At 60.8% G+C, this 25071-nt stretch overlaps 1 protein-coding gene across 6 annotated transcripts; it reads left to right on the forward strand.

Moving 5' to 3' along the window:
• Positions 1-36: 36 nt before the first annotated feature.
• TEAD3 (TEA domain transcription factor 3) lies at positions 37-23091 on the forward strand. Of its 6 annotated transcripts, none has more exons than XM_041427153.1 (14): positions 38-98; positions 11642-11898; positions 15137-15201; positions 17058-17120; positions 17252-17314; positions 19836-19847; positions 20166-20303; positions 20512-20555; positions 20659-20720; positions 21051-21184; positions 21303-21476; positions 21697-21837; positions 22039-22191; positions 22760-23091. In XM_041427153.1, exons 2-14 carry the CDS (start codon positions 11763-11765, stop codon positions 22871-22873), a joined length of 1299 nt encoding a protein of 432 aa, XP_041283087.1. In that variant the 5' UTR covers positions 38-98; positions 11642-11762; the 3' UTR covers positions 22874-23091. The 6 variants fall into 6 exon arrangements, with proteins under 6 accessions (XP_041283088.1, XP_041283087.1, XP_041283084.1 ...); XM_041427150.1 differs by having other exon boundaries at positions 42-98; positions 11645-11898; XM_041427149.1 differs by lacking the exon at positions 38-98 and adding an exon at positions 10936-11065 and having other exon boundaries at positions 11645-11898.
• The last annotated feature ends 1980 nt before the right edge of the window (positions 23092-25071 follow it).

Consider the following 25071-nt stretch of genomic DNA (forward strand, 5'->3'; position numbering starts at 1 on the left):
CTCCGCCCGCCCCGGCCCGGCCCGGCCCCGGCCCCGCTCCGGCCCCGGCCCCGCTCCCGGCACCGCGGCCGGCCCAGCCCCTCCGGAGCACGGAGCAGGTAAGCGCTCGCCGGGAAGAGACTCCCAACCCCCCTTCCTCCGCCTCCTCCTCCTCCTCCTCCAGCCCCTCCTTCCTCCCGGCCCGCAGCGCCTGCCCCGAGCCCCGGCGGATGGCGGGGGGCGGCGGGGTCGCACCAGCCGTGGTCGCCCCCCAGCCGGCAGCTCGGTGCCTCTCCCCGACGCCCCCCGTGGGCTGTGTGCCTGGGGGGGCACGCTCGGGGCTGTTTCGCTCCCCCCCGTCGTGTCCCGGGGCTCCCGCCCCGTCGGGGTTGCGCTGCCCCCGCAGCGGTCCCCGCCGCGTCCCCCCGCGGCGCATCCCCGGGGTGACAAAGGAGCCTTGTGCCCGCACGTCGGGAGCGTTCGGGGCGGGAGCCGGGCGTTGCGGACCGGGGATTGCCCGCCCCGGCCGAAGCCCCCCGGGGGAGCGGCGCGGGAGGGTCCCGGGTGAGGTGCGGGGTCACCCGCGTGTCACGCTACATGTGTGTCACACGCATGTAGGGGATGACCACGCACTGACTGTATGCTAAACACTTTGTGCCTCGTCATAGGGGTGCTTTGCTAACAAGGCAGCAATTAGATGTATAATTTTCAGCAGTGTGTCATCTTTATTATTATTATTATTATTTTATTTTTACACCCTCCTTGGGTTTGGTGTTGTTTTTTTTCCCCTTAACCCCCTTGGAAGGAAAATACGGCCAAGCCCTCGCAGAGTCACCCACTTCCAACCCCCCGAAACCGCTCAGGCCCTATACAACACATTTGGCTTCTACTAACTGAGAAAAAAAACCAGTTTGGGGAGAAACCAGCTGGAAATGATACCAGTGGCCCAGCTGCTGTGGCGGGCACCCTGCAGCTGCTCACTGCTGTTGGGCGGTTGGCACGGGGAAAGGTGAAGGCTGAGATTTTGGGGGGTTTTGGTGCTTTGCAGGGAGCCGGGACAAGCCGGGCTGGGCGATGGTCCCATCAGCGAAGCGATAATCTCCTGTGTCAGGCACGCCGGGGTATTTTGGGCTCCGGCATCCTCTCTCCCCTCCTATCGCTTTACCCCGCGCGGGTACGTGCGTGTCGTGAGTCAGGGCATTGGCAGTGCCCGGCCACCCTGGGGGGCCCTGCCAGCCCGGCTGCCAGCCTCCCCCCGGCGCTGGAGCGCTGGTGATGCTGAGGGGACAATTGGGGTTTGCCAGGCTGGTGCGCCCCTCATGCACCCTCCGGAGCTGGGGTCTCTGTGGCCTCACAGCCCACACCCCTTGGGGGATCATTTCCCCCAAGACTGGGAGAAGGAGGGTCCGCAAAGTGGGCGAGGGGTGAGGGCTTGCTGAGGTCACTCAGTGGTGAAGCTGGAAGAGAAATGGGTAGGGGGGCTGGGACCCTGGTGGCAGGGCAGGTGATGGTCACTGTGGCAGTGCCCCAGCACTTCCCCCCCCCCAGAGAGGATGGGCAGGACTGTCCCATGGGGAGAAGGTGCTGGATTTGGCCCTGTTTGGGTGTTACAGGGTCAGCATTCCCATGGGAAGAGACTGCAGATGGCTGTGGGGTGAGCAGCTCCTCCTGACAGCTGGGTGGCACGGGGGGACATTGCCATCCCCAGGGACCTCGAGCACCCAGCTACCTCCCCACCGTGGGCATGTGGCTGGCACCACACTGGATTTTCTGACAGGAATAACCCTTTGAGAGCAGCGGGTCCAGCCACTTTCTATAAATGGCACCCAGGTTTTCAAGGAGCCTTGTCCTGCCCGTGGTGGCTGCAACATTGGGGTGCAGCTCAGAGTAGGGGGATGTTTCAACCAGGGCATTTTGGACAGCATAACCCTCCAGCACTCATCCCACATTTAAAATCCCTCTCCTCCAAAGCAGAATCCTCCAGCTCCATCAAGAAAAGGGACTTGCATCCATTTGCCATGACATGCGGTGGCTGTTTATCATGATATCAGAAACAGCATCTCCTTTTAATCGCCATTTAATCCCCATCTTGCCACCAAGTGGGTTGGGAGGCGAGTCCCGGTGGCCCTGGCGCTGTGCCCAAGGAAGGAGCCCTTTCCTGGCGGTGTGTGAGCAGGTCATGGCACTGAGGAGGTGGGGGTGGCAGCGGTAATCAGCTATAATTAATGTATTAAAAAGCAAGTAACCGCGCAGCTCCCATCAAACACACAGAGAGCACGAGGCCGGTGGCAGGTGAGCTCGGTGGTGAGACTGGGTGCAGCCAGAAAGGGCATAAATGGGCAATTTTGGGCTGTTTTAGGGGGGGGAAATTGTCTTTTCCTGCGTTCGTACCTCTTCTTCTGTCTGTGGGAGTGGAAAATGGAGGGGGGAAGAGGGGAGAAGGGGCAGCAAAACCCTAACCAGGGGTGCTGCTGGGATCTGTGTGACAAGAGCCATCCCGAGGCTCTTTATGAGGTTGGAATCTCTCCATCCATCACTGAACTGGACGGATACTTTCCAAAAAACATCCCATCTCTGGGAGCTTCCCTCTCTCATTAAATCCTGGATGGCAAGGGGCTGCCGGGACAGCCGCAGTGTTTACATCACCCTGAGCGCCACCGCTGGATGGGCTATTACCAACCACCCTTGATTTTGGGAGCTTCCATCCAGGCGGGATTTGCCGAGCGGCCAGGCCGTGCCCTGACCTTCTCAGCTGTTTGTCCAAGGTGTTATTTGGGGTGGGGGCCAGGCCGGGAGCCGCAGCAGCCGAGCCCAGGCACCTGCGTGTTGTGGTTGGGGCAGACACCTGAAGCGCATGGGCGTTCGCTATTGCCACCGTCACGTGGCGACTTATGAAATGTTTTTTTGGAGGGAGGGAGGGAGGGAGAGAGGGAAGGAGGGAGGGAAGGTAATGATGGGGTGAGCCGGCGGGGCCGTGCCCCGCACCAGCCTGCAGCGGGCACACGGCAGGAGCTGCCCCCCCTGCGCGACAACGCACGTCCGGATCCTGCTGCGGGTCTGGACATGCTGCTGCAGCTCCCGCTGCTCCAGCTTTCCCCGCCTGTGAAATGGGAACGAGGGGCCCCGGGAAAAACTCCTGGTGGTGCCGGTCAGCCGCTGGCCTGGCCGCGGTGGTGGGAGCAGGGGGTCGTGTGGTGCTGGTGCTGTTTTGAGCGCGCCGTGCAGATCGTGGTAGGGTTTCCTGAGGAGCCCATGAGGCCGAGCCCTTTGGAGGTGACAGGCTGTGAACCCCACGGTCTCGTTCTTGGGGTTGGCAGATGGTGGCCTTGTGGTGACGGTGTTCACAGAGGGCTCTACGCTGCTGCAGCTGTACCTGTGGGTGAAGGATTTGGGGAAATACTGATCGCATGAGGCACATCCCGTCCTGACAGCGCAAATCCCGATGGAACTCATCCCCCCATCCCTTCCCAAACAGATGTGATGCTCCAACACCCCCAGCATCCCCCATTACGCTGCCATGAGACAACAGCACCAAAACCCACCGCTGCCACCTCCCAGCGGGGCTCTGGGTGTGTCACAGGCTCTGCTGGGTCCCTGCTCCACAAAGCCGACCCAGAGCTCACCCTCGGGCACTCTCCTGAGGCACTGAGGTGACAGCGGGGCTGCTCCCGGGGAGCGCTGGCTGCCGGCTGGCGAGGTGTGAGTGATGGAGGAGGCTGCTCCATCCCCTTCCCCCTTTGCTGCCGGGGGATCGGGACCAGGAGCGTGTGCTGGCAGAGCTCCCTGACTGCGAGGGGTGGCCGGGGAGGGGACAGCAGGGCTGCAGCTAATTTTAGGAGGTGGGCAGAGCCTCAGGGGAAGCAGCCGGCTGGAGGGAGGTGTCGCACTCGCACCGCCGTGCCCACGAGCATCGGGAGCGAGCGCGGGGTCACCCTGGCTCTGAAGATGCTGCCGTGGGCTGGCAGGGGGGCCCTGCGCTGCCAGCCCCGTTCGCTGCTCTGAGGAAGAGCCGTGCCCCCGCGGATGCCCCGGCTGCTGGAGGGGCGGAGGGTCCGGGGAAACAAGGGCAAAGCGTTTGTTCCCGGTTGGCGTTACCCAGGAGGCGGGCGAGCCCCGCGATGCTCCGTGCCTCAGTTTCGCCGTGACCGTCTCGCCAGCGCTCCCCCGGCGCAGTGCGGTGGAGGCAGGAAGGCTGGCCGGGCTCGGGGATCCTCGCCTGTGAGCGCCAAGCCTTATTATTTCCCCACAACTGTCTCCTCCTCGCTCCTCGTAAAATTAGATCCAGCTGTTCACAATAGCCACTAACTTCTCTCCGGAAGATGTTCAAAGTTTACAGACGCGGAGCGGCGCGGGTGCGTGGAGGATGGGCTGCCGTTCCCATGCCAGCTCCTCGCCCTTCCCCCAGAGGCAGCCAGCTCCTGCCTCCCCCCCGCCGGCTTAGGCAATTCGGGTTTAGGAAGAAGCACACCCGCACGCAGGCATGCGAGCTCCCGACCCAACCGAGCGTCGGGTTTTTATTAGCAGGAAGATCTGGGCTCTTCACAGTCCGGGAGAGAAGGTCTGCTCCAAGCCCCTGCTTCTCCCTGACCGGGAGAGCAGGTCTGCTCCAAGACCCTGCTTCTCCCTGCCTGGGAGAGCAGGTCTGCTCCAAGCCCCTGCTTCTCCCTGACCGGGAGAGCAGGTCTGCTCCAAGACCCTGCTTTTCCCTGCCCGGGAGAGCAGGTCTGCTGCAAGACCCTGCTTTTCCCTGCCCAGGAGAGAAGGTCTGCTCCAAGACCCTGCTTCTCCCTGCCTGGGAGAGCAGGTCTGCTCCAAGACCCTGCTTCTCCCTGCCTGGGAGAGCAGGTCTGCTCCAAGACCCTGCTTCTCCCTGCCCTGGAGAGCAGGTCTGCTCCAAGACCCTGCTTCTCCCTGCCCGGGATAGAAGGTCTGCTCCAAGACCCTGCTTCTCCCTGCTCGGCTTTGTGCCAGCGCGCTCGGTGGATGAGTTGGGCAGGGTTCTGCTTTCCATGCTTGCCAGCACCTGTGCCCAGCTCATGGCACGAGTTTGGGCTCCAGCTCTTGCATGGGGTGGCTGCTGTGTCCCCTTGCAGCCTTGCCTGGGTGGCACTGTGGAGTTGTCAGGGTCCAGCTGTGGTGTTTGGACATCAGCGTGCTGGGCAGGGGTCTAACACACTGTGCTGGGCTCTCTGGCACTCTTGGACCACGCTCCTCTCTGGAGCTCCTTCTTTTACCAAGAATACTGCCTTCATGTATTTTTAGCAGTTTTCCTCCCCAAGGATTCCAGAGCAATTTTTCAATCTGCGGGAGCTGGAGTCGCTGTGCCCGTCTCCAGCTCTGGGCTCGGGCCGTGGCAGGAGATGCTGGGGGAAGGCCATGAGCTGCCCCGGGCTCCCAGCACGCTCCTGGCACGCACGAGGATCCGCTCGCTGGGACTGTCTGGGGGTGGTGGCAGCAAAATGGTGCTAAATCAAAATATCCCTTTCTGGGAATGTTTGGGTTTGTGCAGGGCAGCCTGTACCTGCTGTTGCAGCTCCTGGAGGACTCAGCTGGGCGCTGCTTCGAGCAGGAGGGCAGGGAAGCGTGTCCCCCTCACAGGGGTGACAGTGCAGTGTCACATTCTGTGCCAGACTCTGGCAGGCAGGGACATCTCCGTGTCTCAGCTGGGGTGGTAATGCCTGGCAGCCGCTCTGCCCGGTGTCTCAGGAGCTGATCCCCCCCAGTCAGTTCTCACACCCCCCATCCCACGGGGATTTTCTGGCTGGGAGCTGAGTGTGGCAGTCGGTGCTGACCCTGGGCTCCAGCGGGTGCCACAGAGCGGGCAGTGGGCACAGCTGCTGCCTGGGCAGGCTTGGGTTTCACGGGGGCGGAGGCGGCTGGGGGCAGGTGTGAAATTCATTGCAGCCTTCCTCCTCCTCCTTCTCCTCCACCTTTTCCTCCTCCTCCTCCTTGCCTGGTAGTGTCCCCTGGGAGATGTTTTCCCTGGCCCTGCTGCAATGGCATAAAATGGGGTCAGCAGCACCTGGAGCTCTTCTGTGGAGGCATTTCTCCTCCTAGGAGCAGGACAGAGGGCTGGTGGGGTCTGGCTGGCCCCAGTGGTGGGACACTGTCCCACTTCAGGCACAGAACTGCCTGACCCAGGCTTCCCTGGTGCCCCCCTGACACCAGAGACTCTTGTTTTCCCTTTGGGACAAGCTGGGAGTCCCCAAGGACTCGGGACATCTTGAACTCATCTACAGGGGATCTTGAGGAGAAGGCATCCTGGGATGGATAAATTTTGGCAAATTCAGCCGTCCCCAATGGATGCTGTGTCCAGCACTGGCTGTGCCATGGGCTACCAGCACTGGGGGTGTCACGGGACAGCACGGGGGTGGCCCATCCCCAGCAGGCAGCTCCAACCCTGTTGTTTCCATCCAGCTCGTTTCATAACACAGAGAGCAATTAATGCTCTAAAAGCTTTCTATTTATGCGCTGCTGGGTGAAACGCCCCGTCCTGGCTGGGCAGGGCAGTGTAATTGGGCCAGGGAGGCACGCCGGGTTACAGTGTCCGTCTGTCCTCTGCCCTCGGGTCCTGAGCCTGAAGACTCGAGCAAAACCGGCTCAGGTCCTCCAGAAGGCGAAACCCAGCTGTGCCACCCTGCCAGGACTGGGGAAAAGGAGGGCATGGAGGGGTTGGCTTGGATGCCCGTGATTCTGCCATTAGGAGGGAGCTGTGCCCTGGCTTTGCCTCATCCCCTTCCTCCTCTCTGCCCCAAACATTTCGGGAGCAAATCGCTCACATTTTCTCTTTGTTCATCCACAGCTCCCTGGGATGAGGGGTCTGAGCATCCCTCAGCCTTGCACGGCTGAGCAAGGACCAGCCACATCCCTGCCAGCCCAGGGCTTTGCTGGGAGCAAGGGGACCCTTTGGCTGCTGGGGTCCAGCTGGAGCTGGGGGGCATGGGGAGCCTGGGGCAGCCCTGGCAGTCCTCCTGACCCTGGTGGGATGCTGCCACGTGGCTTCCTGCGGTTTCCTCGCTCCGATTGCTTCCTGAGCCGCCCGCCAAGCCGGAAGGGACAGGAAGTGATAGAGGGGAGGAAATTAGTTGGGCTGTCTCACGGGGAGCTGGCCTGGTGCACTGGGGGATCTGCCACCGTCTGGGTGCCCAGACTGTGCCAGGGGACCTTTCAAAGAGGATGTGGCCAGTCGGGAGGTGCAAACCTGGGTGGGAGATGGTAGGGCGGCCACTGTTCCCTCCAGGAGCCAGGGAATCCCTCACCGCAGCCTGAGCTGTTTGGAAGAGGAGCACAATGTAAACAAACCTCCTTTCACCGCCCTCGTGCAGTGCCACCCGCCTGGGTGAGCTCTGGCTGTCCCTGGCACAGCCATGTGCCAGCCAGGATGGTGTTTCCCTGCAGGAATGAGGCATGGTGTGCCCAGAGGGTCCCTGGGCAAGGTGCCAGGGATATGGGGCTCCTGTGACCTGCAGGGTCATCTTGGCAGAGCTGAGAGCATCCCGCTCTGTGCACTGCAGTGGACACAGCAGCATCTTCTCTGGTGTGTTGTGGTCTTGCTGGCATCCCCCAGGAGCTCCACAGCTTTTGGGTTTCCTTCCAGGGGCTCTGCAGAGCTGGTGGCCCTGTGACTGTGTGGGCAGCATTCCTCCTGGCCGTGTCACCAGGTGGGGAGAGGCAGGAGCAGGGACACGGCCCCAGCCAGTCCTCCCCTGCCTGAAACAAGGAGCACGTTAGTGAAAGCCTCTGCCTGCCTACGAATCAGTGCCAGTATCAGCCCCTCTGCCTGCCTACAAATCAGTGCCAGTATCAGAGCCCAGCTGTGCCCTCACTGAGCCCCAGTGTGCCAGGACACGAGGAGCTGGGGTGCCCTAGAGCCCCAGCTTTGATGTCTCACAGAGCAGTCCCTGGCAGGGGCTGCACGCTCAGCACCAGGGAGGATGGGACTCGTGTCCCCCTCACCTCCAGAGTGTGGGTGCCATCAGTCACGGTGACAGGGAGGGGTGACAGCAGCCTCGTGTTCCCCCACAGGGCTGGTGCAGGCGGCACTGGGCCAGTGCAGGGCTGAGCTGCTCTGTGCTGATCCTGCCCAGGCTTGTCATGAACTTTTATCCTTTAGCCGTGGGGTCTGGGTGCAGGGGGGAGGGAGAAGGGCTGCACTGCCCTGGGCCCCCTGCAAGGGGAGGCAGGATGGAGGCAGCATGCAGCTGGATCCCCCTCCCTGTCTTTGCAGGGCTCTTTGCCTCCGCAGTGTCCTCAGCACCTTTGCAGTCTTTTTGTCCCAATGTCCCCTGCCACCTGGGCAGCCCCAGGTAAGAAGGGGTCCTTGGGGCTGCTCTGTCCCACACCTTGTCCCTGTGGACAGTGCCAGCTGGGGACATGCTGTGCTGCAATCCCCCTTGTGGAGCGAGTGCTGGTGACCGTGCCCTCTGCTCCAGGTGCTTTGAGGAGAAGCTGTGACAACAGCCACCACCCCTGTCCCAGTTTGGGCAGGACACAAGGGTTTGGGGCAGTGCAAGGGCTGCTGGGGGTGTGCCTCATGGTGCACCAGATGGGATGATGCTTTTGGGGCTGACCATGCTGGGGAAGAGGAATATGCTGTCCCCCAGCTCGGCAGCACGGCTCAAGGATGAGGTCTGGGTGCACGGGGGCAGTGTGGGAGTGACGGGCACCTCTGCCCATGTCACAATGTCCCCGTGCTCCCTGCATGTCCCCTGTGCCACCCTGCACATCCCTGACCCGATCCCTATCGCAGCTGGTTGTGCTGGATCCAGCAGCACCTTGCTCCTGTCCTTTGACACTCACAGGGTGCCCATGGTGCTTCTCTGAGTGCAGACACTGCCTCCAAAGTATTTCCTTCCCTCACCCGCCACAAAACACCCATTTTTCAGGCACCCTTCCCTCTTTGCATGCCCCTTTGCTTTTGCAGGGTTTAAGGAGGTTTCCTGTAGCTCCAGCAGGGTGCCAGCCCCAAGCAGCTCTCCCAACTGCCTGCAGCCCCACTCCCTGCTCAGGCCCCAGGTTTCCCTCACATCCCTGCCCCTGGTGCTGGGGCCAAGCCCTGGGGGCCGTGGGAACACCGTCCCAATCTCCTGGGCAGCCTTGACCTGGCAGGGAGATAAGGCATGCCCTGGAGGCATCCTGCCCTGGAGGCATCCTCCCCTGCCTGCACTGGGCACCTCATCCACTGGGTGACCTCAGAGGGGTGCAGCCCCCTCCATCACCCTCTAAAGCTGTGGGCTGGAGCGTGTGCCCCCCACAAATTCAGGGTGTGAGGGGCGAGTGAGCTGGAAGTGAGGACACCCTCCTGGCCTGGCTGTCACTGACCATCCCCTCTCATGGGTGGTGGGCATCCTCAGAGTAGGCAAGCATCCCCTGGGGATGTGGGTAAGTGGTCCTGGGATGCCCAAACCCTGCAGAGATGCTGTGGGAGGGGTGGTCTTCCTGCCGAGGTCCCTGGGGAGCAGCTGGGAGGCAGGATCATGCCGGTGACATATTTTCTGGCAGGTCCGGTCCCCTTGCCTGTGCTGAGCAGGTCTGGCCGCGGTCTCTGCAGGCTGTCCAGCCGTGCCGGTTCCCTAATTGCCGCTGTTGTTGGTGTTTTGTAAGGGCAGGGTGGAGCGGCACTCGGCCGTGCCTTGCGTCAGCGCGGTGCATGCACCCTCCCTCCAGGAAATCCAATGTCTTCGCCCGGCCAAAAGCAGGTTCGGCGGAGGAGGAGAAGGAGAAGGAGGAGGAGCTGCTTCCTCGCACCTTGGCCGGGGCCCCAGCATCACCCTCCCTCCTCTCCCAGCTTCCCTGAAAAAGGCTGGGCTGGGATTTCCCTGCTGGAGGGGGAGTGGGGTGGGAGGGGGCTGGGGAGCTCCAAGGGAGGGGGACACGTGTGTCACAGGCAGGGTGTGGGGTCAGCTGTCACCCTGCCTGTGCAGGCAGCGCCTGGCACGGTGACCCAGGGCACTGGGCACGCTGCCTGCAGCGGTGCAGCCAGCCCCGTGCTGGTTTTGCTCTCAGCCCCATAGCTTTTCCCTTGGCCTCCAAATCACCCATCAGGGAGGGCAGGGGGTCTGGTGAGTCCCTGTAAAGTCACCCTCCGGCACCAGCTCTTGGGGCTTTCCCCTGCTAGGGTGAGCTGATGGCAGCCCTGTGGGGCCCTGCTGGGTCCTGGGCTGGCACCGGGCTGCACGGTCCCTGACACTGAGGTTTTGTGACACTGGGGGCTCCTGAGCTGCCACAGTGCTGAGGGGTCTGGGTTTGCTGTGGGGTCTGAGACCACTGAGGCCTTTGGGGGCTGCTGCAGAAACTGAGGAGTCTCAGGTTCCCCCATGTCTGGGGGTCCTGGGAGACCAGCCAGGGCTCAGCACCAAGGCAGTTTCACCCCATGGGGACACAGCCCTGATGCTCTGTGCTGTAGGGAGGAGTGAGGCTCCCCTGGGCCTGTCCCCATATGCCACCCTCTCCATCCCTGTGTTCCCTGCCCTCCCATCCCCAAAACCCTGCGGGGTTTGCACCGTGCATCCCTGCCGGGGGTCACCCCCAGCAGCAGGCACAGCCGGGGTGCCCTGGCCCGTCCGGCACCGCTGCCGCCATCCCTGCCTTGGCCGGCTGGCTCGATCCTACAATCCAGTTCTCCTTATTTGGCCACAGTGCTCAGCAAGAGGGGGAGAGGCGGCGAGGGGGGGGACGATGGGCGGCGGGACCGGAGGGGCTGACATCACATCGCGACGAGGGAGAGAGGAGGGATGGGGGGGCTAAGTTTCTTTTTTTATAAAAGGAAAAAAAAAAAAAAAAAAGAGGCAGCAATCAAGGCCTCGCAGCGCACTTGAGCCAGCGGGCTCAGCAGTTCCTTTAAAAGGAGATGTCTGTGCCGGAGACCTTTGTACACTCCCAGCCCGTCCGGGAAGCGCGGCGGCGCAGGAGACACCTCTCCGCTCCCACCGCCGGCAGCTGCCGCCAAACATGTTATTGCAAAACACTGAAACGCTGCTGCGCTGGGAGCTGGGCAGGAGGAGGAGGAAGAGGAGGAGGGTTGAAGGCTCCCCAGCGTCACCCACCAGCTGGGGAGGGCTCGGGGCTCCAGCTGAGCATCCTCAGGGTGGGGGGCCTCTCTTGGTACCAGGGGAACGCTGCTGGACGGCTCTGGCCACCTGGTTCCCATTAGTGGGGTCTGGCTTGGAGCTGCTCAGCATCTCCCTTCAGATCCCAGCTCTGCCTTTGCCAGGCATGGTGGAGCTGGGATTTTGGGGCCTAGGGGTGTTTTTTGGGCCAGCTTGCCCAAAGAGACTGCTGTTTGGCAGTGGGTACTGGAGCAGGGTCAGGGTTCACAGGCTGTGGGGCTGCTGCCACCCTATCCCGAGGCGTCAGCCATAAACACCATGTGCCCAAGTTCCTTGTATGGGTAATACAGTAGCTGGGGGCAGTTTCCTTCCCAAACTTTATTTGGGTGGATCCTGGGTGGTCACTTGTGGCTTGGATTTGGGGGTACTCATAGAAATCATCCTCTGCCCTCGAGGAAAGCCTGTTTGCGTGTCTGATGCCTTGCAATGAGATGCTGCTCTGGGTGCCACTGAGAGCAGGGCAAGGACCAGGAACAGACCTGGCACCACGCTGTCACTGCACCCCATGCCCCAGCAAGGCTTCCTGGCTCTGACAGGTGTCCCCTGTGTCCCAGCAGGTTGTCCCATATCCGTGGGGGCTCAGGGTCGGAGCCCAGAGCAGCCAGCACCATAGCGTCCAACAGCTGGAACGCCAGCGGCAGCCCTGGGGAGGGGCGGGAAGATGGCCAGGACGGCATGGACAAGAGTCTGGACAATGATGCCGAGGGTGTGTGGAGTCCAGACATCGAGCAGAGCTTCCAGGAGGCGCTGGCGATCTACCCACCCTGCGGCAGGAGGAAAATCATCCTCTCAGATGAGGGCAAGATGTACGGTGAGTGACGGGGGCGGGATGGAGGCGCCGCGCCGGCAGGGACAGCGGGGCCAGGGCTGAGCTGAAAAACCTCCTGCCCCAAACCCACGCTGGGGTATCGCCCTCGAGCATCCCCCAGCCCCGAAAGGAGCTGGCTCGGGTTCATCTGGAGCTGGACTGGGGAGGTGGCAGTGACCTGTGTCCCTCCCTCCCGCTCCCTCCCTCTCTCGGCCCTGCCGGACCGACTGGTTTGGTGAAGCCGTGGGGCAGGGAGCGGGCACGGGACTGTGGGGCCAGGGCAGTCCCAGCCCTCCTGCTCCCCTGTGCCTCCAAAAACCTCCCCAAATCTTCCCCAACCGGACCTGGTGGCCAGAGCACCCTGTGGCACGGGTCACTCACCCACCCTGAGCCGCCTGCACCCAGCTCAGCTTTTGGTGACTTCACTGGTGGCAGCTGGGCTGGTCAGCCCCACTGGGGGGATGATTTTGGAGTGTCAGCCTCGTTTTTGGTGTCTTCCAAACTCCCTGTCCCTGCCAGGGGAGGGACTGGTACCTCCTGCCCTGCACAAACCATGATGTCACCCCCAAGGGCCAGGGACCTCAAAGTCAGGAGCAGGCTGCCATATTACCAGCACCCCATGGTGACAAGAGGACCAGGGCTGGCACCTCTGTCCCCAGCCTCCAAAATACACCTGCCCAGATGCTGCTGGCACAGCAGTGGCTCCCCCAGTGCCACTAGAGAGAGGCAAAAGTGACAAGGCTTGCTGGAGAGCACTGTGCCACTGTCCCCACACCCGTGGCACAGCTACCTGTGGCACCCCATTTGCCAGGGCCCCCCACCCACGGCGTGGGGGCTGCTGGAGGAGCGGGGTGAGGGGGAGGTGGAGGAGCCCAGGGCTTCCCAAGCGTGTGCATTTTTTGGATTTCTCTGGGAATAGCTGAAGTGCCGCCGGGAGCCTGGCCCTTCGAAGCACGCCCCAACCGGTTTTTCCAGCCTTTCAGAGACATCTGGCAGCTGCTTAAAGAGGCAGCAGCCCCTGCTGGCCTTCCATCTCCCCCCACCTTCCCCAGCACCTCCCCACTGGGACCCCCAGGACCCCTGGCTGGCATTACCAAGGGTACCAGGGGCACTGGCAGCACAAGGGATGCCAGCACACAGCATGATGGTGTGCCAGTGCCTCTGCTGTCCTTCGCCACCCCTCTTTTTGGGGGTTCCATGGGTGCCCAGGGTGGTGCCAGCACTGCGGGGGTGGCAAAGCAAGGTGGGAGCTGGGGAGCCAGGACCCAGCACGGGCACACTGGGCCTTGCTCCACTGGGTTATTTTTAACCCAGCCTGTCCAACTGGTTCACGTGGTGGTGTCAGGGGAGAGGAATTTGGGGAATGTGGTAATTTGGAGGAGGACGTGCCCTCTCGGAGGGAATGGCACGGTCCAGATGAATCACAGGGAAAAGGGACAAGGGACAGGGCACGTGGGCACAGGGATGGCTGTGAGGGTGCAGCCCTGGGCATGGTGTGGCAGGATGGGTGCAGGAGATGCTGGCTCTGGTTGCTGGGCACTAGGGCTGGCACTGGCTCTTCCTCCAGGAAGGCCCCACATTTCTCTCCTGTATTTTTTCCCCATATTTCTTTCCCACGGGCAGGGTACAGGGGGCAGAGCATGGCATTCAAGAGCAGGGCATGCACAGGGGGGTTTTGAAGGTGTACCCCCAAACTGGGGCTCAGCAGCAGGGTCCCTGCTGTGGGTGTCACCTCACCTGGGCTTGAAGGGCACCCTTGAAGAGCTGGCCCCTGCTAGGTGCTAAGGAGGAGTGGGAGCTGTGCCTCAGGGTGCCACCAGGCTGTGCAAGGGGCACCCCCATTGTCACCCACCCTCCAGCTCCTGCCTGGCACGGGCACCCCAAGGGGCAGCTGTCTCTGCGTGCCACCTGGCCCTGTCTGTCCCCATGTGTGTGTCCCCCCAGGAGGGCCCAGTTGCTGTGGGGCTGGGAGGGGGCCAATCGGGGCGGAATGGGGGGGTCGGGGGGTTGTATTTTATTTTTTTTTTTTAGGGGATTTTTTTTTTTTTAATTCTTTTAAAGCTGAAACCCGCTCCAAGGGCATTTCGACAAGTTCCAACCGCGACCATCTGGTCCATTAAAATAAATCTGGCGTGCCTGGCTGCCCCCGTGCGCGGGGGGGTCCGGCGGGGGCCGGGGGGGCCGGGGCCGGGAGAAGAAAGCTCCCAGCTGCTCTGACGTTTGAACGTAGATTGGCCACAGCTGGCCCCTGAAATGTGGCGCAAAAGCAACTTCTGCTTCGAATTAGACCAGGACGTTAGGAAATACTGGTGGAAAGGCCAGCACGGCTTGTGAACGGGAAGCGGGGTGCCCGGGGGTGGGTGGGGGGCTAGCCCGGGACCCCCGCGGGCACGGCTGCCCGGGGTGGGCTCGCTGGCTGTGCTGGGGGCTGCCATGGGTTTCGAGGGGCTCTGTGGTTTGTGGTGGGGGTCCCTGGTGACTGTCACCTCGCTCTGAGCCCCGGGGCTGGTAAGGCAGCGGGGTGAGGGGGGGTGCCCTGGCCTGGCCACCCCCGTGTCCCCGAGGTCGCCCCGGCGCTGTCGCGGCAGCGCCACCTCCTGGCAGCGCCTCCCTCGCCAGCGCGGGGGGCGCGGGGGTCCGGGGCTGCTGCCCCCCGTGTGCCCCGGGGCTGCTGCCCCCCGTGTGCCCCGGGGCTACTGCCCCCCGTGTGCCGGGCTGATACCCCCCTGTGCCGGGGTGCTGCCCCCCGTGTGCCGGGATGATGCCCCGCGGGGTCTGCAGCTACTACCCCCCCTGTGCCGGGGCTGCTGGCCCCCATGTCCCCCCTGCGCCAGGGCTGCTGCCCACCCCGTGCCGGGGCTGATGCCCCCCGTGTGCCAAGGCTGGTCACCCCCGTGTCCCCCCGTGTGCCGGGGCTGATACCCCTCGTGTCCCCCGTGTGTCGGGGCTGATCCCCCCGCCCTGTACCGGGCTGATGCCCCCCTGTGCCGGGGCTGGTGCCCCGCAGGGTCTGGGGCTGATGCCTGCTCTGTGCTGGGGCTGATGCCCGCCGTGTTCCGGTGCTGCTGTACCCTCGTGTGCTGGGGCTGCTGCCCCCCGTGTCCCGGAGCTGATGCCCCCCGTGTCCCCCGTGTGCCGGGCTGATGCCCCGCAGGGTCTGGGGCTGCTGCCCCCCCTGTGCCGGGGCTGATGCCCCCCGTATCCCCCCTGTGCCGGGGCTGACCCCAGGCTCTGCCCGCAGGTCGTAACGAGCTGATCGCCCGCTACATCAAGCTGCGAACGGGGAAGACACGGACGAGGAAGCAGGTGAGGCGTTGCTCTGCTTTTTCTGCCGGGGTGGGCTCGGGGCGGGGTGGGAGGCGGTGCCAGGTAAGCCCGAGGGGGAGCGGATGTCCAGCTGTCATCTGTGTCCCCTCCTCAAGCCACCGCTGCTGCCAGCAGGTCCCCATCCTCTGCGAGGAGCTTCGTCCGTGAGCACAAATCCCCTGGGGTTTCCTCAGTCCCAGGATGAATTGAAATGGGGGGTGTGGGGGCAGGCAGCACCCGGGCCCCCAGCTGGTTGGGGTGACCCTGGGGGTGGCAGGAGCCCTCAGACTCTCTCTGGGCAGTGTGTGTGTGTCTGTGTGTGCCTGCATGGGTCTCTCCTGCGCCTTCTGCATCTGGGGACTGTTCCTATCTCTGCCCCGTGCCAGGCTTTATGCCACTTGAGCCACAGCAAAGGCACTCCAGACCCCATGGGTGAGAGCAAGGCATCCCCATGCCAGCCAGGGATGCAGGGACAGGCTGTGTGGAGCTGTGGTGCTGGTCCTGCTGGGGCTGGAGGTACCACGGAGCCCTTGCCCTGCTCTCACTGCCCTGCCTGGCTGGATGCTGGGGCAGACAGGGATGCAGGCAGGGCACACAGAGCTCCCTGCAGGAGCACACAGAGGTCCCTGCAAGCCCTTGCTTCACCAAACCTGTCTGAGGAGTGGGCTGCTGCAGCCCTCAATGGGACAGTGTCCCTTGTCATGTGTCCAGTGGCTCTTCCCTCCCCTCGTGGTGGTCCCCAGGCCACCCATCCAGGCAGAGCCCATGGCCTTGGAGCATCCCCCACCACAGGGAGATCGTTGGGTTTGGGACACTTATTCTGGGACTGTGCTGTGCCACAAGTCCCTACAAGAGAGGGATGCTGGTCCCCAGCACTGCAGAGGTCATTCCTCCAGGACTTACGCTGAAAGGAGAGGGACCAGGGTCTGGCCACTGGTTTTGTGTTCAGAGCAGTGCCAAGCAGCACTTCACTTCTGGATTAAACACTTAAGTGGGCCCCCCCTCCATGGGGGGAGGATGCAGTGTTCTGGGGAACTCGGGAAAGCCATGGAGAGAGCACCCACAGCACTGATCCCTCTGAGCAGTCATCTCCTGGGCAGCCTGGTGTCTCCTCTTGGACAGCCTGGCACTGGTGGGAGCAGGTTTTTGCCAAAATGAGCCCTGAAGCATGGATGCATGGATGCCCACCCTTCCTGTGGATGGCCCCCCAGCCTTGCTGTGCCTTTACTGCCTGGACATCAGCCCCTTTTCTTTAGATCTTGCTCTTACAGGGGCCTGGACACAAAAATCCAACTTTCTCACCTTTCCCATATGCAAAACCAGCAGGAGCCCTGGGGCAACGTGCCAGTCCCTCCTGGACCCACAGGCCCCACCGAGTAACCCAGGGCACCTCAAACCTGCCAGGCTTATGGTGCTGGCAGGGTCTGTCTGTCTGTCTGTCCCCAAGAGGTGGTAAATGGGGACCCACCCCTTCAACTGTAGCAGCTTTACACCAAGGAGCTTCACCCCAGGGCACCTCAAACCTGCCAGGCTTATGGTGCTGGCCGGGTCTGTCTGTCTGTGTCCCCAAGAGATGGTAAATGGGGACCCACCCCCTCAAGTGCAGCAGTTTTACACCAAGAAGCTTGACCCCAGCGTGGGGTGGGCACAAACCATCATCAACCAGCACCGGGGTGCCCCCACCACTTTCCTTCCTGCAGCTCTTGGCGGGTGCAGGACCCTGAGCACCTCCGGGCGCGGCCGAAGCGCTGCCCCGCTCCTGCGCTCCCTGCCCCGGGGACAGAGCCCGCCCTGCAGGGGGAACACATCTTCACACTGTCTGTGTTTTCCTTTCCGAACGGCGTGGCGGGCGCTAGGTGTCCAGCCACATACAGGTTCTAGCTCGGAAGAAGGTGCGGGAGTACCAGGTTGGCATCAAGGTACGTTGGCGCCCTTGCCCAGGTGTCCGCGGCGGTGTCTCTGTGAGCATGGGCAGCCCCTCTCCTTCCTCCTCCTTTCCTCTGGTTGACGGCTCTGCTGTTCCCCCTCTCCTTCTGCTCTCTCTCTGCAGGTCTCTAGCCACTTGCAGGTTCTTGCCCGACGGAAATCTCGTGAGATTCAGTCCAAGCTGAAGGTACGCCCTGCCTCGCCTGGCCCCCGCCTGCTGCCAGCTAACGCACTGGGCTCTGCGGTGTGCTGCTTGCTTTCCTGTTTTACCTCTCTTTTTTTTGGTGTTTTTTTTTCTTCCCCCTCACTTGGCTCCTTGGGTCAGACGGTTTTTACAGGCGTCGTTGTGGGATGCCCAGAGGGAGGTGCAAGGAGGGGAGCAGAGCTCTGCTCTTTCCTCCAGCAGGGTGAATGTGGTGCCAAATCCCCTCTTTGCGTCCAGGCAAGGACTCTGCCGTGGGGAGATGTGGGTTTAAACCCTCCTCTGGTGATGTGTGAGGGCTGCCCCATCTTTTGGTTCTCCCACAAGGAGAAGGGTCCCCCAGGGCAGCCAGTGAGGCAAAGTGAGGTTCAAGCAAGGTGTGCCAAGACCCACCCTCCTCCACACCTGAGCCTGACCCAGCTCAGAGCTGGTGCTGGTGTGATGTGGGCAGAAGCAGGGGGGCCCCAGGGGTCCCTGCAGGCTGCCAGCCCAGTGGCTTGTGATTCACCAGGGTGTGAGCACTGCCAGGGGCACCACGGGGATGTGAGAGGCAGTGGGTCCAGCTGGGGCCAAGGACATCGTGCCAGGAGCCAAGGGAGCCAAGTGAGAAAAAAATGGATCATTCTCTCTCTCTTTTCTGGTTGGCTTTTCTTTTCTTCCTTCCTTCTTTCCTTCCTCCTAACTGGAGCCAAACTAACCTTTCCATAACTGTTCCCACCAAACCTTGTGGTGGCAGTGGGGAGGGTGATGATGGGGAGGCATGGCCAGCACTGAGGGCATCACCAAAGGACCAAGCCCTGCTTGGGCTGGACCCACATGATGTCAGGTGGGGCACAGAGAGGTCCTCAGTGCACAGCCACCCCCTGGGGACAGCAGCTCCTGCCATGTGCCTCAGTTCATCTCTGTCACACCAGGAGCAGCTCCTTGGGTAGCCCCAGGGGTGATTTGCTGCCTTGCTGTGTGAGTGGGAGCCCAGGAAATCTTTCAGCCTGATGACCCTGAGGTCCCAAAGGCATCACCAGCTCCCCTGTCCTGGGTGCTGTGTCCATGTCCAGCACTGAGGCTGGCAGTGCAGGCCACTGTCACAGTTGGCAGCTAGGGACACTGTCAGAGCTGGGGCATTCTCATCCTCAGAGCCTTAATAAACTCCAGCTCATGCTGCCTGGGAGCCCACCAAGATGTGCCCCCCAAAGACCTTCAGCAGGCACCCCAGTGCCCCACGAGGGGGATGCCAGGAGGGCTCCCACAGCTAGACCAGGGTTTGGTCTGCTAGGAGAAGCCGGGGAGAGCATCTGAAACTTATTTTGGGATGCTCTGCTCCTTTGGGCTTGTATGCCTTAAAGCCAGTCTCCAGCCTCAAGAGGAGCAGTCAGGGAAGTGAGGGGGGCAGGTAGCAGGCTCAACAGCAGCAGAAGACTTTACAAAATCAAAATAAAATAAAATCTTTCCTTGCCACATAGCACAGTGCAGATCAAGGGGAAGTTGGAGGCTGGAGTGACCCCAGGGGTCCATGGCTGTGCTCTCCATCCCCAGCCATGCTGCCTGCAGGATTCTGGCATGGAGCAGCCAGGGCAGAGATCCCCCTGAACAATACTTGAGGATACAGAACATCCCTTCTCAAGATCAGTGCAGGCAGCCCCCTGCCCTCAGCCAGCACTGTGGGGTGACCCATGTCCTGTGGGATGAAGATGCTTCCATGAGCAGTATCTGTATTTTTGAGCTGCAGTATCTGTATCATTTTTGAGCTGCAATATCTGTATTTTTGAGCTGCAGTATCTGTATCATTTTTGAGCTGCAGTATCTGTATTTTTGAGCTGCAGTCAGGTGTGTGTTTGTGCTCCTGGCATGTGGCTGCACGCCCGCCCTCCTGCCCTACCCCAGGTGAAAATAAATGAAGCATTGATCCCTGGGGAAGGTTCAGAGGGAAAGCAGAGGGTGTGCTCTGGGACCAGCATGAACGTGTCCTAGCAATGCAAGTGGAGGAGCAGCCCTGCTTCGGGCCAGACCTGGGAGCCTGGAGCTCCTGCCCAGCAGTGCTGTGACTTTTGCAGCAAAAGGAAAAAGAATTGGTCTCCTCTGTCAGTGCACACACAGCACTGGGGGTGAGCTCAAGAGGCTGTAGAGGATATTAAAAAGCCAAGAAAGGCACAGGCCTGGCTCACCAGTGACCTCTTGAAAGAGTGGATGGGGGACTTTGGCGTCCCATTCCTGGTGGGATTAAGCCTGGGCATCAGTGGCCACCGTGTGCATCCCTGGTGAGCAGCCAGGTCAATGGCTTCACTCCCCAGGTCGGGCTGTGGTGATGAGCCAGGATGGGGATAGTGATGAGCCAGTTGTGCTGGTTTCACCTGGGGTAGAGTTAATTCTTTTCACCCCCATGCCTGTGTTCTGGAGAAAATTAACTCTGCCCCAGCTGACACCAGCAGCAAGTTAGGGGAGGTGTACAGAGTGCCCAAAGGTTCCCATGACACTCTAACCTTTTTTTTTCCCTTTCTTTTGCGGACAGGCCATGAACTTGGTAAGTTGAGCTTGTCTCTGAAATTCCTTCTGTTCCCCATTGCATTGTGCCCTCTCCAGTGGAGGGGCTAAAAACCCTTCACATCCCCAAGGGGGGAGGGCATTTTCCAGACCCATCATCTTTTGCCCAGAGGATATTGGCAAGCTTCAGATGTTAATTAATGTTTGGGAGGGGGTGGGGGATCCCTCTGCACTGGTCCCAGGCTGGGCTGTGGGATTGGCTGCTGGCTTTACAAAACCTGTCAGGCACGCTGGGATTGAGGCAGCTCAGTCTGCCCCTGTAACCCTGCTTCCCCCCTGTCCCCCCTTTTCCCCTCAGGACCAGGTCTCGAAGGATAAGGCTCTGCAGAGCATGGCTTCCATGTCCTCGGCGCAGATTGTGTCAGCCAGCGTCCTGCAGAACAAGCTCAGCCCCCCTCCTCCTCTTCCTCAGGCCGTCTTCTCTGCTGCCCCCAGGGTGAGGACAGCCCCACGCCCCCCAGACGGGGACAGCCCGGGGTGGGGGGGACACCATGAGCCACCCATGGGGTAGGGGGATGTTCAACAGCCTTTCTCAGCCCTGGTGGCAATGCAGGGCTCCCTGCTGTTTGCAGCAGGTGAGGAGGGAAGTGTTGGGAGTGGGGAGAGTCAGAAGCCACTGACTCTTCCCTGTGCTGTTTTCCCAGTTTTGGAGTGGGCCTATCCCAGGACAGCCTGGACCCTCTCAGGAGTAAGTACAGACCCCTCCACACCTGGCACCAGCAGGACCCCGCCTTGGCAAGGGGCTGGGGCATCCCGGGCTTGGTAACCTGATGATGCTTTTTCCTTTCCAGCATTAAACCGTTTGCACAACCAGCTTACCCCATCCAGCCACCCATGCCTCCATCACTAGCCAGTAAGTCATGTCCTTACCCCCTTGGAGGGAACCCAGTGTCCCTGCCAGAGTTTGTCCTCTGCCCCCTCCCACGCACAGTGCCACCCACCTGTGTCTCCTCCCCAGCTCTACCGGGGGAAAATCCTGAGTTGAAACCCAGCAAAAAGCTCCCCAGTGAGCAGGACCCTCCAGTCCCTTCCCACCCAGTACACCCCACGTTTTGCCCACCCTGTGCTGGGAGGGAGGTGGATATGGCAGGTGGGGGCTGCCGTGGAGACAGCAGCACCGCAGGGGGGGCTCACCCCGGCTCCTGGCTGTCCCTCCACCCCCGTGTCACTCCCCCTGGCCCAGGTTACGAGCCCTTGGCTCCGCTCCCGCCAGCTGCCTCGGCCGTGCCGGTCTGGCAGGACCGCACCATCGCCTCCGCCAAGCTCCGGCTCCTCGAGTACTCCGCCTTCATGGAGGTGCCCCGGGATGCTGAAACGGTAAAAAATCCCCTCCGTGTGCCCACCACCCGCCTGGTGGCCCATCCCTCCCCGTGCCTGGTGGCAGCTTGCTCCTGCCTGACGTGTCCTGCTGCTGTCCCCACCCCGCTCCCTACAGTACAGCAAACACCTCTTCGTGCACATCGGCCAGACGAACCCCTCGTACAGCGACCCCCTGCTGGAGGCCGTGGACATCCGCCAGATCTACGACAAGTTTCCCGAGAAGAAAGGCGGCCTCAAGGAGCTCTATGAGCGTGGGCCCCAGAACTCCTTCTTTCTCGTCAAGTTTTGGGTATATATATATATATATATTTTTGGATGTAACCCTCCTCCTGCTGGGAGGGTTAGGGTGGGGAGGGTCGTGCTCGAGCTACAGGCTCATTGAGGGTCAGGGGCTCTGCTGGCAGAGCTGGAGCATCCTGGGCAGCTCTGAAAGCTGGTGTCCCTCGTCCCCATGGGGAGCTGGGTGTGGTGGTGCCTCATGGGACCCTCTGTCCCTCTGCTCTCTTCAGGCGGATCTGAACAGCACGATCCAGGACGGGCCAGGGACCTTCTATGGTGTCAGCAGCCAGTACAGCAGTGCAGAGAACATGACCATCACAGTCTCCACCAAGGTGTGCTCCTTTGGGAAGCAGGTCGTGGAGAAGGTGGAGGTGAGTTCCCTGTCCCGCTGCATCGGGAACGGGTCGGAGTTGGTCCACGGCGGGTCCTGGGATGGAGAAAATCCCAGAGCTGGGTGTAGGACACATGGGTGCCTGTACCATGTTTATGGGTGGAGTGGGGAGGACATTGCCATGTCCCAGCTGGGCACCACCAGGCAGGGGACAGCTGCTCACCCTGGCTGTCCCCCGCAGACGGAGTACGCGCGGCTGGAGAACGGCCGCTTCGTCTACCGCATCCACCGCTCTCCCATGTGCGAGTACATGATCAACTTCATCCACAAACTCAAGCACCTCCCAGAGAAGTACATGATGAACAGTGTCCTGGAGAATTTCACCATCCTGCAGGTATACCTCCCCTCCTTTTCCAGGGGCTGTGTCCCACCAGGAGTGTGGAGCCCACACTTGGATCGACCCCGCTGGCCCCGCACAGACCTGGCTGTGCCTGGGCCCACACAGACCCTGAATTCCAGGGAGCAGATCTTGGTGGTGCAAACAAAGTGGCTGTGCCCAAGCCTGGACAAGTCTACCAGATAATAGGGAGCAAAATTTTCATGGTGCAATTAAATTGGCTGTGCCTGAGTTTGTTTGACTTCACCAAATAACCTGTAGCAGTTTTTGGTGGTGCAAATGCAGTGGCTGGGCCTGAGCCAATTCAACCTCCCCCAAACAAATTTTTGGTGGTGCAGTTCGGGCTGTTCCTGAGCCTGTGCAACATCCCCAAAACCGGGTAGTAAATCTTGACTGTGCAATTAAATTGGCTGTGCTACTGCCTGTGTGACCCCACAAATAACGGGTAGCAAATGTTTTCGTGGTGCAAAGCGGCTGTGCCTGAGCCCAAAATCTGCAACCCCCCCAGATAGCAGCACCTGCCCACGGGCACAGCACTCCCCTAACACGCTCTGCTCTGCTGCAGGTTGTTACCAACAGGGATACCCAGGAAACCTTGCTCTGCATTGCCTTCGTTTTCGAGGTGTCCACCAGCGAGCACGGCGCCCAGCACCACGTGTACAAGTTGGTCAAGGACTAGGGGCCCTTGGGGACAGGCAGGGGCACGAGGGGCCTGCAGGGGAGGGAGGGGGCCCTGCAGAAAAGCCACCCGTGCCTGTTTGCCTTGTGAGAAGTCATTTGAAGACAGGAGGAGGAAGAAAAACAATAGCCAAAAAAGACTGACTTGTGATGATCGCAGATGTTTTCTACTTAGGAACAGTTTCTTTTTTTTTTTCTTTTTTTCTTTTTTTTTTTTTTCTTTTTTTCTTTTTTTTTTTTTTCTTTTTTTCTTTTTTTTTTTTTTCTTTTTTTCTTTTTTTTTTTTTTTTTTTAAAAAAAAAAAAAAAAAAAGGAAAAAGAAAAGAAGAATGGGAAAGGAAGTGTAGGGAGAAAGGAAGCCCACATCTGGTGCTGGAGGGGGAGAGAGCAGCCCTCGGTGTTGCTGATGGAGGCCAGGATCCCAGCGTGCCAGCAGCAGGACGAGGAGCAGAGGAGGAGCCCTCCTTCCAGCCCAGCCTGGCTCAGGAGTGGTCCTGAGTGGAGAGGAGAGCAGCGAGCACTGACGGTCAGGAGGATGCAGCACCGTGCCAGGTCTGAAACTGATGGGCATGGCAGCGACAGCGGCACCGGCAGCGCCTGGCACAGCCCGGGGGGACGGGGGGACGGACGGGCAGGGTGGAGCAGGGGGACACTGCCACCCCCAGGGATGCTCCTTCTCCACGCCCTGGGAACCAGTGAAGGCATGAGGGCATTGACAATGCAAACCATGGGGGTTTATGGCTCCTTTTTTAACTTTTTTTTTTCTTCTTTTTAATGAAAGTGCTTTTTAATACTTTTTAAAAAGACACCATGCTTGTAATCAGGCTGACGGCCCTCTGCAGTGCCCAGGGGCTGCCCTCCCACCCTGCATGGGAAGTGTCTTGTTTAGGGAAAGGTTTGGGGTGCCTCCATCTCTGGCTGGGTTTTGTGGGGGATTCCTTGTGCTGTGTTCAGGAATTGCACTTGGGGCTGGCCCAGGCTCAGTGTCCCCACTGTGGCTTCTTGCTGGGGAGTCATGAGTACAGAGCAGTGAGGGCAGATTGCCTGATTTATTTTGTGTATGTACATTTTCCTTGTTTCTTTTTTTTTTTTTTTTTTTGTTCCTTCACCTTTTTTTGCCTTTTTTCTGCGATGACTGTTCCAAACTGCTCCAGCCACTCTCCTGCATCCTGCGGGAAGTGGCCAGGGAGGTGCAGGGAAAAACATTGAGCAATGCAGGGCCAAGAGTTTGGGACAGAAAGGACAGAGACAGAGAGGGGACAGAGACCAGGAGGGGAGCCAGGAGAAGGGACTGGGTCAGCTTGGAGGTATTTTTGTGGCTGCAGCCCAAAGTAAACCAAGGCAGAGTGCCCAGTCCTGAGGCTGCAACTGCAAGGGCAGAGTCTGGGGAAAGCAACCCCGGGCTGCAGGAGGGTCACAGAGGGACAGAGGTGGAGGGGAGCAGGGTGGCAGGAGGCTGGCAGGGGGACAGAGAGCCCGGGGTGGCCAGGTCTGGATGGGTTTCTCATGTTGGCAGGGGGAAGGAGGCAGGAGTGTTTTGAGGGGCACTGCGGCTGCTTTGGGAGGGGGACAGGGCAGGGTTAGGCTCAGTGCAGGGAGCAGGAACAGCCCCAGAGCTCAGGAAGGTGCCTTGGCTGCTGCCTTGATGCCACGTGTCCTGTGAGGCATGGGGACTTCGACCTCTTGCTGCTGGGAAAAGCCACCCATCCCTGAGGGAAGGAGCAGAGCCATCCCAGCCCCGGACCAGGCTCAGTGAGCAGGGCAGATGGAGCAGGGAGGGAAAGAGAGAGGGAAAAATCCAAGGCCAGGCACTGGCAAACCATGCCAGGGCTGTGCTGGGCCTCTCTGGCCAAGTTCTCATATGTAGCATGTTTGTTTGTTGTTTTGTAGGTTTTTGGGGTTTGTTTTTCTGTTTTTTTTTTTTTCCTTCTGTTTCACTCACTGATCTAAAACTCTGGGAATGAAAACTCAAAACTCCCCCACCATAAACCACAGGCGTGTGCCCACTCCCAGCCCTGCTGGGGGACGAAGCTCTTTGTTAACTGGACCGGTTTGTGCCTCCATCCCTCCCTCCCTCCTGCCTGCACCGAGCCCAGGGCTCACCCTGCACCCCACGCACACAGACTGCTGCCCCCAGCAGCCCTGGCTGGGGTTTAGTCATGATCCCAGAGACACTTTCTCAACTCCCCCAGCCCCTCC

This window comes from Onychostruthus taczanowskii, unplaced genomic scaffold (genome assembly GCF_017590055.1).
Source record: "Onychostruthus taczanowskii isolate IOZ18803 unplaced genomic scaffold, ASM1759005v1 scaffold97, whole genome shotgun sequence".
Lineage (NCBI taxonomy): Eukaryota > Metazoa > Chordata > Aves > Passeriformes > Passeridae > Onychostruthus > Onychostruthus taczanowskii.